Source organism: Mustela erminea, chromosome 20, assembly GCF_009829155.1.
Source record: "Mustela erminea isolate mMusErm1 chromosome 20, mMusErm1.Pri, whole genome shotgun sequence".
In the NCBI taxonomy this organism is placed as follows: domain Eukaryota; kingdom Metazoa; phylum Chordata; class Mammalia; order Carnivora; family Mustelidae; genus Mustela; species Mustela erminea.
The window spans coordinates 39238359-39255866 of NC_045633.1; the positions used below are offsets into that span (position 1 = coordinate 39238359).

At 47.5% G+C, this 17508-nt stretch overlaps 1 protein-coding gene across 2 annotated transcripts in view; it reads right to left on the reverse strand.

Moving 5' to 3' along the window:
* Positions 1 to 17508, reverse strand: part of LOC116581525 (S-adenosyl-L-methionine-dependent tRNA 4-demethylwyosine synthase TYW1-like) — a 203813-nt gene that overhangs the window by 178996 nt on the left and 7309 nt on the right. For both annotated transcript variants that reach the window (XM_032328726.1, XM_032328727.1), the window contains exons 4-7: positions 17108 to 17209; positions 15328 to 15522; positions 12938 to 13159; positions 6694 to 6816 (exon numbers count right to left, since the gene is read on the reverse strand). In XM_032328726.1, coding sequence (XP_032184617.1) covers positions 6694 to 6816; positions 12938 to 13159; positions 15328 to 15522; positions 17108 to 17209 — 642 coding nt within the window. The remainder of the gene's footprint in view (positions 1 to 6693; positions 6817 to 12937; positions 13160 to 15327; positions 15523 to 17107; positions 17210 to 17508) is intronic.

Sequence of the window (17508 nt, forward strand, 5' to 3'; positions counted from 1 at the left end):
GGCAAAATTAAACAAACGTTGAATTTATTTTTTTCTTCAATTACCATTTATTATAGTATGGGACGACCCTGCATAAAATTAGAGTCCTCGTGTGTTACGGAAGAATTAAGTTCTTAATCCTTATATAATTCAAAACTAGCAAAAAAAAAAAAAAAAAACCTAGCAAACATAGGGGACGCCTGGGTGGCTCAGGGGGTTAACCATCTGCCTTTGGCTCAGGTCATGATCCCAGGGTCTGGGATCGAGTCCCACATCCGGCTCCTTGCTCAGCGGGGAGCCTGCTTCCTCCTCTCTCTGCCTGCTGCTCCCCTGCTTGTGCTCTCTCTCTCGCTCTATCTCTGACAAATAAATAAATAAAATCTTTTTTAAAAATGGGAGACAGAAAAAAAAAAAAAATGGGAGACAGTCTTATATGGCAACATCATAAATAGTTTATAATGCATTTGATAATTAGATTTTTCTTGTTCTGTTCTGGGAGCATGGAGGGAAAGTCCGTCCTCACACTTTCCATTTCAAATCCTCAGAAAAGGTGAAAGGTACAAGGTGGACCCACAGGCACACCCCCCACCATCCACCACTTTCGCTCCACCACTACCTGCCTATCCATCCACATGCGCACACACATGCGCACACACACGCCCTCCAAGACACACACGTGTGCAGAATGAACCACCTGCCTGTGGTAGGCACTGTGACACTTTACCCTTAAATACTGTGAATGCATCTCCTAAAAAAGGCAAGACAGAACTGCAGAACTGCAATACCGTTATCACAACAAAGGGAATTAATGAAGAGCCGATATTATCTACTGCAAAAAATCCATTTCAAATACTCTCAAGTGTCCAGACAACGGCTTTTTCTCTTCAAGATCAAAGATTGTACGATGCATCTGATTATGTTTCATTTGTCTTCGTAAACCTTAGAACTGCCCCCACTCCACGTTTTGTTGTTTATGATGCTGACTCTTTATTTTAATTTATTTCTGGGGGCACCTTGGTGGCCAGTCAGTGGCTCAGGTCAAGATCCCGGGGTTCTGGGATCAAGCCCTGCATCGGGCTCCCTGATCAGCAGGGAGCCTTCTCCACCTCTCCCTCTGTTGCTCCCCCTTCTTGTTCTCCCGCTGTCAAATAAATAAGTAAAATCATATATATATATATATATATATATTTTTTTTTTTTTTTAGTGTAGGCTCCACACCCAACACGGGGCTTGAACTCATGACCCTGGGATCAAGAGTCACAAGCTCTGCACACTGAGCCAGACAGCCACGCAGACATTGACTCTTTCTAGAGTCCGGCCAGTTGTCTCCAAGACTATCCCGCATTCTGGGTTGGTCTGAGTGCTTCCCCACGATTAAATTCAGGCTCAACATTTCAGACACGGAAGTAAAAGCCGACACGGCAGACATCTTACCATACCCTCCTATCAGGAGGCACGCAAGGCTGGTTTCATACAGATGACGAAGCTGAACTTGACTGTGTGTGGAATCCAGGCACATCATCGCTTCCCGCCACATCCGTGTGTTCACTGACTGGGAAGCTACACTGAGCTTCCCAGCGTCCAAACCTTCACTGGGATTTCCTTCACTCCATTTGTAAAGGTACATTTTATCCTTCGTAAAGAGCAAAACATCCCTCCGCTGATTTATTTATTTTTGGTGCATCTAAGTGGGTTAGTTTGGGGGATATTTTGAAACTATATGACCATCTATTCCACAGAGGCATTTCACCCAATCCTTGCTTAAATCAATTATTACATGGGATTGAAAACAAGTGATTTTCTAATTCGATCATGGCTTCTGTATTTATCACCTGAAAACCTTCTACAAAGACACTGTCCTGGGGGCGCCCGGGTGGCTCAGTGGGTTGAGCCTCTGCCTTCGGCTCGGGTCGTGATCTCGGGGTCCTGGGATAGAGCTCCGCATCGGGCTCTCTGCTCAGCGGGGAGCCTGCTTCCTCCTCTCTCTCTCTCTCTGCCTGCCTCTCTGCCTACTTGTAATCTCTCTCTGTCAAGTAAATAAATAAAATCTTTAAAAAAAAAAAAAAAGACACTGTCCTGTACCTCCCTTTGTTCAGTAGCACAACGACTGATTTTCTTTTAATTTGACTAGAATCCATATGCTCATTATATAATCACGGCGCACATCTTTGATGCCCGAAGTGTCCCCAGTTTGGCCTGCGGGAAACTCTTTGACCTGGTTCTTACATCCTTTGGACGTATCTCCGTCAGTCACTGAGGATCTACTTGCCCAACGCGATGTCCCAGGCCCATGGGACTCTCCTTTCCTTAACCCTGGAAGAAGTCATTTTTCCAAGAAGTCCCGGTTCCTTTAAGTGGAGGAGGACATTTAGCAGATTCGAGCGCTCACAACCTTGGTTTCCAGGCCTGCGGCATAACAGAGCACACATCTGTTCTCTGTCCCCAGTTCCTGGCAGGGAGCTTCAGAAAACCTTGGCATTTTCTAAGTGCCAGAAGGGTCATTGTTATGCAAATGAGGCGACTGGACTGGGGGGGGGGTGTTGTCCCTAAATAGCTTCAGGATGGGGACAGGTCATCGGAAAGACCAACCGCTCGGTGCAACTTTGGGCCAGCTGGATCCGCAGGGCAAGAAACGGGAAGGGAGCTCAGCTGGAGAACGAGTTCAGTCCACGGCCAAGGACCTACTCAGCCGGGCTGATGCAATGAGACCCCAGTAAGAGTTCCGGATGTGAAAGCTCAGCACAGCTCCGTCAGTGAACACGGGGTGCGGCGGGAAGGGGTGATGTGCCAGGATTTACAGAAACTCTTGAGTCTCTTCCCTCCCTCTGCTCTCAGACCTTGCTCTACGTGTCTTTTCCACTGGTTGTTTCTAATTTGTATCCTTTAAAACTGTCATTGTGAGTGCTTTCGGTGAGTTCTGGGTCGTTCCAGCAAGTACCGAAACAGGGGATCACGAGGCCTCCAAATTTATAACCAGCTGATCCGAAGTACCGGTGGCCCCCAGCTGAGAGCTGGCAACGGAGTGGAGGCCGTCTCGTGCAAGACCACGACCTTCGCCTGCAGAGCCTGAGGCTGACTCCAGGTGGTGTCGCAGTCAAACCCAACAGAGGCCACTTGAACTGAACTGGGTGTCGGCTGGTGTCAGAGCAGGAAGGGTTCTGGGCACCTGGCTGGTGCAGTCGATTAAGCATCCGACTCTAGGTTTCAGCTCAGTCGCAATCTCACTATCATGAGATCGAGCGAGCGCACGGCAGCCCCGTGTCAGGCTCTACACCCAGCACCGAGTCTCCTTGAGATTCTCTCCCTGTCCCTCTGCCCCTCCTGCTCGTGCTCTCTCTTTCTCAAATAAACAAATATATCTTTATGGAAAAAAAAAAAAAAAAGAATATGAAAGGTTCTTTGTGCAAACAGAGCTACAAAATACTATTTACACACACATACACACACACACACACTCAAATTATAAATGTGCAAATGTGCCATGACAATAAACACATTTTTTTTAAAAAATCGGATGTTCGGGGCACCTGGGTGGCTCAGTGGGTTAAGCCTCTGCCTTCGGCTCGAGTCATGATCTCAGGGTCCCGGGATCGAGCCCCGCACCGGGCTCTCTGCTCAGCGGTGAGGCTGCTTCCCCCTCTCTCTCTGTCTGCCTCTCTGCCTACTTGTGATCTTTCTCTCTCTCTCTCTCTCTGTCAAATGAATGAATAAAATCTTTAAAAAAAAAAAAAAAAATTTGGATGTTCAGGTCAACTCCCACATCAAATCCAACACCACATTAATCACATTAATACGCGTGGATCCACCTTATCAATTTTTTTTTTTTTAAGTAGGCTCCATGCCCAGTGCGAAGCTCAACATACAGCTCAAGCTCACGACCCCGAGATTAAGACCTGAGCTGAAATCAAGAGTCGGATGCGTAACCAACTGAGCCACCAGGGCGGCCCCCGCCTTACTGCTTTGCACAGCTGCACAACAGCATCTACACAGTGTGGATAATTCATGCTTTTCCAACCGAGATCTGGCAGTTGTTCGCTACACATGCTTAGAGCTAGCCTTGTGTTTGCTGTTTCGTACTCATAAACCTGGATCTACAAGGCAAATCACACATCTGGGCCTGCGGGATCGTGCGTAAATGCACAAATTTGGTAGACTACCAAAATCCGCCCCCCGCACAGGTTACGCCAGTCCTGACTCCCATCACCAAGCTGCGCGTACCTGTTCTCCCCGAGCCTCACCAGCTACGTGCACTGTCCAGTTTCTAAACATTCGCTGTTTCGGCAGGTGAGAAGTCTAGGGCAGTCTGGTTTTAATGTGCATGTCCTTCATTTGAAGTGAATCTGAGCATTTTTTCATATGCTTAAAGACTATCTGTGCAACTTTTTTAGAGACTTGCCTATTCGGGGGGTTTGGACAATTTTTTCCTTAGGTTTCAGGTCTTTTTTCTTTCAACTTCTAAGAGCAATTTATAGAGTAGAAAAATTAACTCCTTCTTTATTATATAAAAGGCAAATATTTTCCCCACTTTATTATCTGTCTTTTGACCTGCAAAACCTTTTTTAAAAACCATTGGTAAGGGGCACCTGGGTGGCTCAGTGGGTTAAAGCCTCTGCCTTCGGCTCAGGTCATGATCCCAGGGTGCTGGGATCGAGCCCCACATCGGGCTCTCTGCTCAGCAGGGAGCCTGCTTCCCTTCCTCTCTCTGCCTGCCTCTCTGCCTACTTGTGATCTCTGTCAAATAAATAAATAAAATCTTTAAAAAAATAAAAAATAAAAAAATAAAAACCATTGGTAAATTCAATCTTTTATTGCTTCTAGATTTTTAAATTTATTTTAATTAACATATAATGTATTATCTGTTTCGGGGGTACAGGCCTGTGAGTCATCACTTACACACTTCACAGCGTTCCCCATAACACAAACCTTCCCCGGTGTCCATCACCCGGCCACCCCATTGCTTATAGATTTTGAATCAACAGAAAACCCTCCTCCAAGTTCAAAATAATGCATCTAACTTAACTCTTGTTATTTATATATTTTTCCAACACTGAGATCTCTGACCCAATGTAATTTATTCCGACATACGTAAGAGGCAGAGCCAATTTTAAATTTTCACAAGTAGCTATCTAGTTGCCAATATCATCTCTCTTAAAAGTGTGTTTTTCCGGGTGCCTGGGTGGCTCAGTGGGTTAAGCCACTGCCTTTGGCTCAGGTCATGATCTCAGGGTCCTGGGATTGAGTCCCGCATCGGGCTCTCTGCTCGGCAGGGAGCCTGCTTCCCTCTCTCTCTCTCTGCCTGCCTCTCCATCTACTTGTGATCTCTCTCTATCAAATAAATAAATAAAATCTTTAAAAAAAAAAAAAAGTGTGTTTTTCCCTCAGGGAAAAGAGATACCACAGTTTTATATACAAAATTCCCATATATTTTGGGGTCTATTCCTGAAATTTTACTCTGTTGCGTGGATCTGTCTCAAAAGAAGCCAAACAGTTTTAATTAGATACCTTACAGTAAGTTTTAATATCTAGCAGGACTGGTTTTTCTCCTTAAAATACCAAGGCTTTCCTCACCACTCTCGCATGTTTATTTTTCCATATGAATCAATAAGGCTGGCTCCAGGAAAAAAAAAAAGGAGTTATTGAAACTTAATTTTTTAATGGGATTTCATCAAATTTGTGTATTAACGAGAAACGGCATCTTTAGAACAGAGTCACGATATCGAAAAACAAGACGTGTGACTGTTCAAGGCATTTTTATATCTTTCAGGAATGTTTTCAGTTTTCATCAGAGATTTAGGACATTATTTTTCAGATTTATTTCTATATACTTATTTACCCTGTATATAGCTGCTGGACAGGGATTTTTCTCTTCCGCCAGAGCTTCTAACCGGTTATTGTTTGGAAACATATTATTATAACCTGTTACTTTACTGATTTCTTTCATTTGAGGTTGTGTTAATTTTATCATTGATTTTCTGGGATTTTTCCACGGTTTTACCTCTTCTGTTTCTAAAACTTACGCACTTGCTACATTTGTAGTAGGATATTCTCACTTCCCAAAACTCATACATAAATCGAGTCTATATAATTTTCTGCTCTTGTGTATATTACACTATTTCAATTTCGGATCACTGGAATCTGTGTCAAATCCTACCGCACCATCCATTCTCACGTTCATCGCGTCACGACGAAGACAAGCCAAACTAACATCTCCCGAACTCCTAGGGTCTGCACACGCTGATCTTAGCCCCGACAAACCAAGGTGCTGTCCCTACACCCAGCACGGCTCAGTCTCTGGGACAGGGAAGCACCTGTAAGAGAGTTCCCCCTGGAATCCCAACACGATCTCTTCACGCTGCTCAACCCGTCCCTCCAGCCACAGCGCGGAACGAAGCCGCTGTAACCATCTGCCCTTTCCTCAGCTCCTGCCCTGGGATCCGCCCGTGCTCCTCCAAGCTCACATAAACAAGGCAAAGAGCTGGGGCGGCTCAGCCAGGTGAGCGTCCAACTCTTGATCCAGGCTCAGCTCACACTCTCGGGGTCCTGAGATCAGCCCTGCGTCAGGCTCTGCCTGGGGCGTGGAGCCTACTCGACAGCCTCTCTCTCCGCCCATCCTCTTCCCCTGGCCCCGCTTGCACTGTCTCCTCTAAAAAACTTAACTGAGCCAGGGGGCAGCCAGCCGCAGGGCCCACGCCGCCTCTCCCAGGGTGACGCTACCTTTTCTCTCTTTGCGCAGCTCACGATCCTGCCGAGGTCCTCAACGTCAACGACGGGATTCGGATTCGGACGGTCTTCGGCGCCGGACTCGTCCTCACTGGTGCTCTCAAAGGGCTCCTCCTCCTGGAACATCAACGCGTCAGAAAGACACTGTTCAAAGCAGCAAAGCTCCCAAACTGGGAGTCCTTGAGATATGAGATATTTCAGACCAGAGGTCAGCAAACCATGCCCCGCAAGCCGCACGCAGCTAGCCTCAGGCCAAATCCAAAGGCAGCCGTCACCTACACACCATCTGTAGCTACTTTTACACGTCACCGTGAGACGGCGGCAGGATTAACAGCTGCAACAGAAACCATCTGACCCATAAAGACGGAGTCTCTACCAGCGGGCCCTTCACAGAAAAAGTTTCCTGATCTCTGTCTGAGACACAGAAGCAACCAGGCTTAGTGAGGAACTCAATGCAGGAATGAGGAAAAGGAAGGACTTAAGCATGGCTTTCAAGTTTCTTCTAGAAATAATTGAGTTGGTGAGTTCACTGAAATGGAGTTCACTGAAATGTGAAAGATGTGGGGAGAAACAGACCAGGAGTAGAAATGAAAAGCTCCATTTTGAATGTGTCAAGTATGAGATGCCTCAGACATTCAAGCAGAGATTTTTTTTTTTTAAAGATTTTATTTATTTATTTGACAGAAGAGATCACAAGTAGGCAGAGAGGCAAGCAGAGAGAGTGGGAAGCAGGCTCCCCGGTGAGCAGAGAGCCCGATGCCGGGCTCGATCCCAGGACCCTGAGATCATGACCTGAGCCGAAGGCAGCGGCTTAACCCACTGAGCCACCCAGGCACCCTCAAGCAGAGATTTTTAAAGAGGATGCACTGACGGGAACGAAATCAGGGCAAACCTCAGGGCTGGAAATATAAACCTGGGACTGGCCAGCACACAGACAGAACCCAAGGCCACAGAACCGGATGAGCTCATCTAGGAAGAAAGTACCAACAAAGAACGGCGTACCAAGCCCTGAAACACTGCACCGCGTAGAGGAAAGGGAAGACGATCCCAAGTGAAAAAGAAAGCAACGCATGAGAATGGTATCGACAGTCAGGACAGCGATTCAACGAAGTCAGTAGCAAACACTGCTGAGAAGTCAAGTAAAATGAAGACACAGAAATATCCTCGGGGCCTGACAACACCACGTTCTGGGGCCTAGGAAAGAGCAGTCGCTGTGGGGCAGAGAGCCAGTCTGGGAAGCCAGTCCGGAGTGGGGGGGATGACCTGGGACTTCTGCTCCCAGATGCCGGGTGGAGGGCACTGAACACCCCCACTCTGGAAAATAACACGGGGGCACCGGAGGGCTCAGCTGGTTGGGCGTCTGCCTTCGGCTCAGGGCATGGTCTGGAATCCTGGGATCGAGCTCCCCATCAGGCTCCCTGACTGGCAGGGCGGCTGCTTCCCCCTCTGCCGCTGCCCCCAGAGCCGTGCACACTCTCTCCCACACTCGTTCCGTCTCAAATAAGTAAGTTAAATATGTTTTTAAAAAAAGAAAAGAACACTAAATAACAGAATATTTTAATAACACAATTTTAAATGTGCCACTGAGTTGGCAAACATAGGATGAATTCAAAGAGGACAAATATGAACTAAAAAGGGTAGAGGTAAGTAAGCGAGAGACGGAGCGGAGAGTATCCGCCGGCCTCTAGAGAACCTGACAGTGAGACGGGACCAGCGAAAAGCAGGCGAAATCGAGGAGATGATACGGAAGAGAGACTAACACAGAAGACCAAAGTCAAAGCTGGCACCCCACGCGGCTGCATTTCTCATATCCAGATAAATTAGAAATAAATATTCTGTGCAGGAGGAGAAAGCAGAGAAGACAGGCAGAAAATTAGGGGGAAAAAACAGAGCAAAGAAAAAATAAAAGGATTTTTCAAAGCTTCTAAAGCTTTTGGGAGGGGTAGAAGAGAATCTTATAATAAAAATTCAGAATCAAATTAAACTGAAGTTCCCAAAAGCAATACTCTAACTAGAAGACAGTTGATCAATGTGGTCAATTTTCTGGGGGAAAAACCGAAATCTACTCTGAGCTAGAACTCTACTCAGTGAAGCAACAGTCTACTCTGAGGGCACAATAAAGAACGAAGACATGAAAATTTCCTTCCAAAACAACCCTCCTCACATCCTAGAGAATGTGCTCCAAAATGAGAGTCAACCAAGAAATAAGACGGAAGTTACCAGAACCAGGACTCCAACCCAGGACGCCAGGCAACGGAAGGACTTCATCCGCACCAAGTCTTGGAGAACAGCCACGCATCCAGAACCGTGGAGGAGAAAGGAATCGTGAGAACCCTCCAAGAAATCAATAAAAACTACAGGATACTGAAAAGTAATTTTCAGTTCCACTAGAATTTTGGAATAAGTCAGTGACAATCACAGAGAGATCAAAGCAGATGCAGCCACTACCTGAGGGAAGTAAGTGTACAGGACTGAACACAGGACAGCACAGAACACAGATGGGAGGGAGCACGTGCGCAGTCGACGAATACGGTCCGCCGGAAAGTGTGATCCAACCGCACCAAGAAATGAGAGGAAGGGAAGTGATACCGTGTTTGCGTCCATGTGAGACAGAGACAGAGACTCTGAACTGCTTTAAAAATCAAGAAATAGCAAGAAGAGCCTATTATTTAGGAATACAGAGGAAATATCTGATGAAAAAGCTAGAATTAAAAATGACTGCCCTGGGAAAGTAAGAATTAGAATAAGGCAAGAGAGTATAGTTTTTAATTATAAGCCTAGAAGCACTATTTGAGGGTTTAAATGTACAAGTGTTACTTTTTATTAAAAACAATTTTTTTTAATCTAAGTTTGTTTAAATGTTAAGACCCGAGACTGATATCAGCAAAAATGGCAGAGTAGGTAACTCCACGGGCCTGTCCTCCCACAGAAACAACTACAAGTTAAGATTTAACTCTGAGGGGCGCCTGGGTGGCTCAGTGGGTTAAGCCGCTGCCTTCGGCTCAGGTCATGATCTCAGGGTCCTGGGATCGAGTCCCGCATCGGGCTCTCTGCTCGGCTGGGAGCCTGCTTCCCTCTCTCTCTCTCTCTGCCTGCCTCTCTGCCTACTTGTGATCTCTCTCTGTCAAATAAATAAATAAAATCTTTAAAAAAAAAAAAAAAAAGATTTAACTCTGACTAATTCCCAGAGATCCGAGAAAGGTTTACAAGAACCAAGTAAACACTGAATCGAGAAAAAGGAAACTTTTGTTTCCTGGGTGGCTCAGTCGGTTGAGCGGCCAACTCTTGATTTGGGCTCAGGTCATGATCTCAGGGTCCTGGGATCGAGTCTCACATCAGGCTCCGCACTCAGCAGGGAGTCTGTTTCAAATTCTCTCTCCCTCTCCCTCTGCCCTCCCCCTCCTCGAGAGACATGCTCGCTCTCTAAAATGAATACATAAATCTTAAAGACCATTATCGGGCGCCTGGGTGGCTCAGTGGGTTAAGCCGCTGCCTTCGGCTCAGGTCATGATCTCAGGGTCCTGGAATCGAGTCCCGCATGGGGCTCTCTGCTCAGCAGAGAGCCTGCTTCCTCCTCTCTCTCTCTCTGCCTGCCTCTCTGCCTACTTGTGATGTCTCTCTGTCAAATAAATAAAATCTTAAAAAAAAAAAAAAGACCATTATCATATGAGCTCCCTGATATGCGGAATTTGAGAAGCAAGGCAGGAGGTTGCGGGGGCGGGGAAGGGAAAAGCGAAACAAGAGGGGAGCGGGAGGGAGACAAACCATAAGACTCTCTAAATCTCACAGAACAACCCGAAGGCTGCTGGCGGGTGGGGGGGTAAGGAAGGGGCGGCGGGGGGATGGGCGTTGGGGAGGCATGTGCTATGGTGAGTGCTGCGAAGGGTGTAAGCCTGATGACTCACAGACCTGTATCCCTGAAACACACACTACATATGTTAATAGAAATAAATAAATAAACCTATTTTTTAAAAAAAGGAAACTTAAAAACAACATCCAAGGAAATCTGTCACAACACTAGCTGAGCACAAACTGAAGAAACAGATTTCAGAAACCAAGCACAATAGACAGTTTTCACAAAGATGGTTTTCAAGTCACTAAACAAACAATTACAACCCAACAAACTACAAAAATAAACCCTGAGCAGGGGAAAGAATCTGATTTCCAGAGTTAACATATCACAATATTCAAAACTTGCAGCTTTCAACACAACCAGCACAAAGAAGGAATAAAACAGTCTGGCCCACCCAAAGGAGAAATCGACCGAAACCATCCCTGAGGAAATGCAGACTTCCCCAATAAAGACTTCAAGTCAATGGTCTTAAAAATCCTCCAAGAGGAGCGCCTGGGTGGCTCAGTGGGTTAAAGCCTCAGGGTCCTGGGATCGAGCCCCACATCGAGCTCTCTGCTCAGCAGGGCGCCTGCTTCCTCCTCTCTCTCTGCCTGCCTCTCCATCTACTTGTGATTTCTCTCTGTCAAATAAATAAAAATAAAATCTTAAAAAAAAAAAAATGCTCCAAGAGCTGAAAGAACCCAGAATGACATCCCAATAGAGAACACCAACACAGAGACAGAAATTATAGAAATGAAACAAAGAAATTCTTGCTCTGAAAAGACTAATAACCGAACTAAAAATGTCACTAGAGGTTTCAGTAGCAGATCTGGGCAGGCAGAAGCAAAGCAAACATGGTCACAGATCAGTTGGAAACGGGCCGATCTGAAAGCAAGCGTACCAGCACCTAGAAAAGGGGCACGTGAAACAAGCAGTGCCTGCACGGAACCGAGAATGTACTAAACACCAACGCACCGTATCCTTTACAACAGTTCATCGGCTCATCGTATGCAATTTTCTTAAACAGTGTAAAAACATATTAGGGACCAATGGGAGGGGCGATAAGCAAACACAGGAAAAAGACCAGCTAGAAAAGAGAACAGAAAATACAAACAGCAGCGGAAACACACAGAACGAAGGAAACACTTGTTTCTTATTTGCCTTTCCTGTTCCTTTGAACAGGATGATTCCGAGGCCTGTTCATTAATCCACAGAGTATAATGGTGGGGAAGAGACGGACAAGAGACAGAAAAAGACCCAGAAAACACAGAGAAAAAGCCCTTGATCCCAGAGCACAGAGTGGCTGTGACAGGAGTCGGGCCCACGGTGCCCGGCGGCTCAGGAGACGGGGAGGGAAGCGGCACAGATCTCTGGCAGCTCCCCATGACAGCCGGAGGAACAAGCAGGGAGAGAAAGTACTGAACAGCCAGTCCCCTGGGAGAGCGAGAAAGGGAACTGGAACAAGAGCGCTGGGCAGGTGTGAGCGCACACATGGGCCGAGAACCGGGGTCGAGGAGCAAGCAGCAGGCAAACAGGCCGGCACGTGGTAGCTTTCAACCTGGTCTGGGGTTTGACCGGGCGGGTTAGTACACTGGAAGGCAAGGCACCTGGAGATCGTTCGTAAAAGAATGAGCATAAAACCCAAACTGGGAAAGGACAGAAGCGGCGTAAGCAGTTTTCATTACCCGATGAAAAAGGTATGAAACCAAAAGAATCTTCAAGTAGGACACGTGAGCGACCAGACGCGAGGTGCCTGCGGAAGTGAGAGGCCAAGGTCAGCGAAGACAATGGCTGCCAGCGGAGTGAAGGCCCCGGCAGACAGGACACTGCTTCAGTCACCGGCACAAACGGCTGTGCCCCAACGGGGAAGGACAGGAACAGGATGGAGAGAAAGCGAGTCAGAAAGTAAGGTGGTTCCTGAACGACGCAAGTGAGCAGGTGACCAAACGCAGACGGACAGCCGTGACGACAGCGGCAGTGGAACCGTCGGGTGACGTGGGCTTCCGAGAACGAGGGTCCCTGAACAAGGACCAGAGACGTGTTTAGAAAGTGAGGGACAGAAAGAGAGGAATCTAGGGTGACGGGCAGCCTTCCAGTCCGAGTGAGAACGCAGCCCTCCGGCGAGAGTCGGGAGGAAGACGTGCTTAGGGGTTACGAGGACGGGACACACGTAACCTCAGCCTGGGCAACGACAGGAGAAGGCCCCAGGCCGGCCACGCGACCGCGCAGCAGAGAACCGGGAGGGCCAGCGCGCAGGCTGGTGGCCCTGGGAAGGCCCGCGCTCGCGCACATGCCGCCGCGGTGCCGCATCTTCCCTCTAACCAGAAGCCAGGGACGGCGTTTCTCGGGGGGCCCGCGAGCATCCCCACACAGGACAGCAGCGAGAGCCGCACACGCGCTGCGTACCGCGGCCGACTCGCACTGGCCGCTCTTGCAGCTGCCGTCACAGGGCTTCTTCTCTCCCTTCTCAAGCGTGTGCAGCCGCGCGAGGAACTTGGTCTTCCAGGCTCCGAAGTCCGCCTCGATGCTGCCGTGTTTGCTGTTCGCCACGTCACAGTCCCCCTCCCCTCTTGCCACCACGCGGTGGGCACCAAGCGTCCAGAGCCACTTGTCAACGTTCTTGCCAACCTGCAAGAAGACAGAGGAGCTAAGAGGCAGTCCTCGAAATCACAGCCTGGGAGCTGGCCCTGCAAAAGGCCCGAGTTCCTCCAGGACGCCGTCACCGACCCCGTCACCCACCCCGTCACCCACCCCGTCACTGACCCTGTTACCAGCAGCTGCAGAAGAGGGAACTTGGCCTAAACGGGCCCTCCAGCCCCAGCCACAACCCACAACCCACAAACACTACACTGGCTACAGCTGACAGAACCCACAAAAGAATTTATAAACAAAGGGACAAACCCCTTCACTAGGGTAAGGGTTGCTGCCTTAAAAGACTGAAAAGAAAACTACTATTCTAAGTCATGGTCAGAATAAAGTAACTTGTTAGCAAAGTAACTTTGTTCAAAGGCAGCAAAGCCCATTTTAATAACAAACGGCAACGCAGTCCGTCTGGCCAGACTCAGACCTCACCAGCTCCGAACTCCGACACGCCGCAGGCGGCAGCGGCTGAGCTGACGGGGGCTACAGAGCAGCACACTGAGGAGTTGGAAATCCGAACGGGATTCCTGAGGGGCCAGGCATTACACAGAACATGTACATGACTGAACTGAACTGGTTTGGGGTCTACTTCCTTCGAAAATATGGTCAGAAACACACACGTTGATACAACAACTGAACGAAAACAAGCTTAAGGAAAGATCTCCACGTCCACCTTCACTCGTGTTCTATCTTGGACAGGTGGGCCAGGCCGGGCCCGTGCTGGGAAGAGCTACATGTACAAAAGCTCGAGTAACTGTTAAGAACCACAAGAAACAGAGATGCTCTGTATTTTTTTTTCTTAATTATTTAAAGTATAGAGAACAGGACGCCTGGGTGGCTCAGTGGGTTAAGCCTCTGCCTTCGGCTCAGGTCATGATCCCAGGGTCCTGGGATGGAGCCCTGCATTTGGCTCTGCTCCATGCGGAACCTGATTCCTACTCTCTCTGCCTGCCTCCTTGCCTACTTGTGATCTCTGTCAAATAAATAAATAGAACCTTTTTAAAAATAAATAAATAAAAGTATAGAGAACAGACTGCAAAAGAAAAGGAGCCAAATTAACTTCATTTAGAAAAAAGATCTAGGAAAACAAAACAATGTTTTATTACTTAAAAGACAATAAATGTATTTCTTCTACTTCCCTTTAAAAATTAATGACTAAAGCGAAATAAGTCAATCGGAGAAAGACAACTATCATATGATCTCCCTGATATGAGGAAGCGGAGATGCAACGTGGGGGATTTGGGGGGTTGGAAAAGAATCAATGAAACAAGATGGCATGGGGAGGGAGACAAACCATAAGAGACTCTTCATCTCACAAAACAGGGTTTTGTGAGGGATTTGTGAGTGAGGGTTGCCGGGGGAAGGGGTTTAGGGAGAAGGGGGTGAGGTTATGGACATTGGGGAGGGTATGTGCTATGGTGAGTGCTGTGAAGTGTGTAAACCTGGCGATTCACAGACCTGTACCCCTGGGGATAAAAATACATTATATGTTAATTAAAAAAAAAAAAGAAAGAAAGAAAGAAAAAAAAAATCAATGACTAAAAAACAATGAGCTCAGGGCGCCTGGGTGGCTCAGTGGGTTAAGCCGCTGCCTTCGGCTCAGGTCATGATCTCAGGGTCCTGGGATGGAGCCCCGCATCGGGCTCTCTGCTCAGCAGGGAGCCTGCTTCCTCCTCTCTCTCTGCCTGCCTCTCTGCCTACTTGTGTTCTCTGTCAAATAAATAAATAAAATCTTTAAAAAAAAAAAAAAAAAAAAACAATGAGCTCAACTGTATTCCGGGTTAGCTTGAGCCATAAAGGTTGTTCAACAACAGAACAGGCGGCTGAGGAAGTCCAGAGAGTCAGTGATCGTCATCCCCAAGGTCCTGCCTGGGGACAGCACATTGAACACGATGGCCATGAACCCAGGCCACTATGACACCAGACAATAAGAGGTATAAGCATTTTATTCAATAAAAATTTACTTGGGAACCTACTATACCCCATGCGTGGATACATATATGTAGCAATTCCCCCCAAAAAGAGTAACACAAGAAGTTCATTATTAAACACCAAAGTTTGGGGATGACGTCACATACACATGTGAATGTGTGTGCGTGTGAATTTTTTTTTAATTATAATAGAGAATTTATCCCCATATTTCAACACATACCCACCTTGTTGAAGTGGCTCGCATAGGCAGAATTTCCCAGGCCAAATACAGCGTACCTCATACCCTTCAGGTAAGTTTTGCCAAACCGAAAATCACTGGCTGCTTCCTCCAACCACTTGCAGAACCACTCTGCACTTTCAGGGGGCCGACCGTCAGTGTAGGTAGCAACCACGAAGGCACAAACGTTTTTACTAGTAACCTAATGAGAAAACAATTATTTCAGAAGAATATTTAACATACAACTTACAGTAAGAAAATCCCTTTTTGAAATGCTGACAACCAGGGGCACCTGGGGGCTCAGTCGTTAAGTGTCTGGTCATGATCCCAGGGTCCTCCCTGCTCAGCGGGAAGCCGGCTTCTCCCTCCCTTCCCCCGCCCCAGCTTGTGTTCCCTCTGTCGCTGTGTCTGTCTGTCAAATAAACAAATAAAACCTTTTAAAAGTAAATAAATAAAATAAAATAAAAATGCTGAATCCACATGAATACTAATCTCTAAGGACAAAGGTACTTTCAAAACATTATTCATTTTCAAAAGGGAAAGAGCACAAAGCAAGGACAGCATGCACGGGAGAAAACCCGGCTCCTGCTCCTGCCCATACACTCCCCGGGGCCCCTGATACACTCCATTCCAATTCCCAAGCAGTAGTTCCTGTGCTCTCCAGCTGTCATACAGGAACAAAATCCAAACCAGGAAAAAACACAGGAAGAGATCTTTAAAATTAACTAAAAAAACTAAAGCAACTAAACTTTTTAAATGTACATTAACTTTAAGTACCTCATTCACTTGGTACGTCATCTACGTGGGGAAACAAAATACCCCTCCGTCCCGCCAGCCACGGTTTCCATCTCTTTGAATGCACCTTAGAAATTCTAAGTCACGAGGTAGGTTATAAGCAATCCACTATTAATAATAAAGTCTGAAAGGCTGCTAAAATCTTTCACAAGTAATTCCGAGCAGATTCAAGCTCGCTCATTTGCACTCCACTATTCTCTTACGGGAGAAAGAAATGGCCACAGCTGGGCTATCCACAGCTGGCAAAGGATGTCCCACTGGCGCAGTCCGGCTCACGGCTCGTTCTGTTCTGTCTCATACGGCATTATCGGGACACAGCCACACTCATCCATTACGTACTGCCCACGGCTGCACAAAAGCTGATGTTTACCATCTGGGCCGTTCTAAAAGAAGTGCATCGACCCCTGCTCTACGAGCTTCAGAATCATCTAGAGCACCTGTCAAATTACTGTCCCACATCCAGGGCTGGGCTGCATTTCCAGCAAGCTCCCAGGAGATGCGGATACTGCCCATTCAAGGAGCACACCCTGAGCACAGCTAAAAGGAAGGGGATTTCTCAGGTGAAGAAATTACACCCACGTAGATGTTAAGTGACGCAGGGACGTCACACAGGTAATAAGAGGTTTCTCTGACGTCACAATCCATACCCTTCTGCTACGCAAGCAGCTCCGACCTCTCAGCGCACACGTGGGTCACAGGCTCAGCGCGTGCCATCAACCACCTCCGGTCGACTAGGGGTCGGTAGCAGGAGGGAGGAGGGCGCGTCAAACCACCACCCCTTCCCACCCTCACTCCCGCCACAGGGAAGACCGCACGCCAGAGGGACGGGTCCCACACCACACACTCAGCACCTCTGACACTGCAAACTCAACCAGCTCAAATTCCTTAGCACAAAAATTAATTTATTCTGAAGATTCTATTCATCCTGGAACGCAGGAGGTCAATCCCACTTGAGAGTCTGGACTGAAGGAAAACAGGACCCAATCACCAACCTCCTCCACGAGATGATCATCTGGGTCATAGTCTTTCAGATCGACGACGGCCACAGGCAGATCTAGGGAGGTAACTGCTTCAGCAAGACTTGCTGCAAATCCCTAGTAGAGAAAAAAAAGAAAACAAATCACATAAAGACCTCAAGAAGCTAAACAAGCAAAACACAGTCTTCACTTACGCCAGCTGCCAAAGGAACATTTATCGTGAGCCTTTCTACTGACAAACGTTTAGCATCATAGACACAAACACACTCTCACTTCTCCCACTTCCCCAAGTCAGCCGTTCGGCTGCGCGGCTCTCACTCTGTACGGACACATCCGGCACAAAATCTAAACGGGCTTTTGGCGATCCGGCGCCTTGCGCCGCTAGAATAGACACCGGGTGATAAGAAATCCTGAAG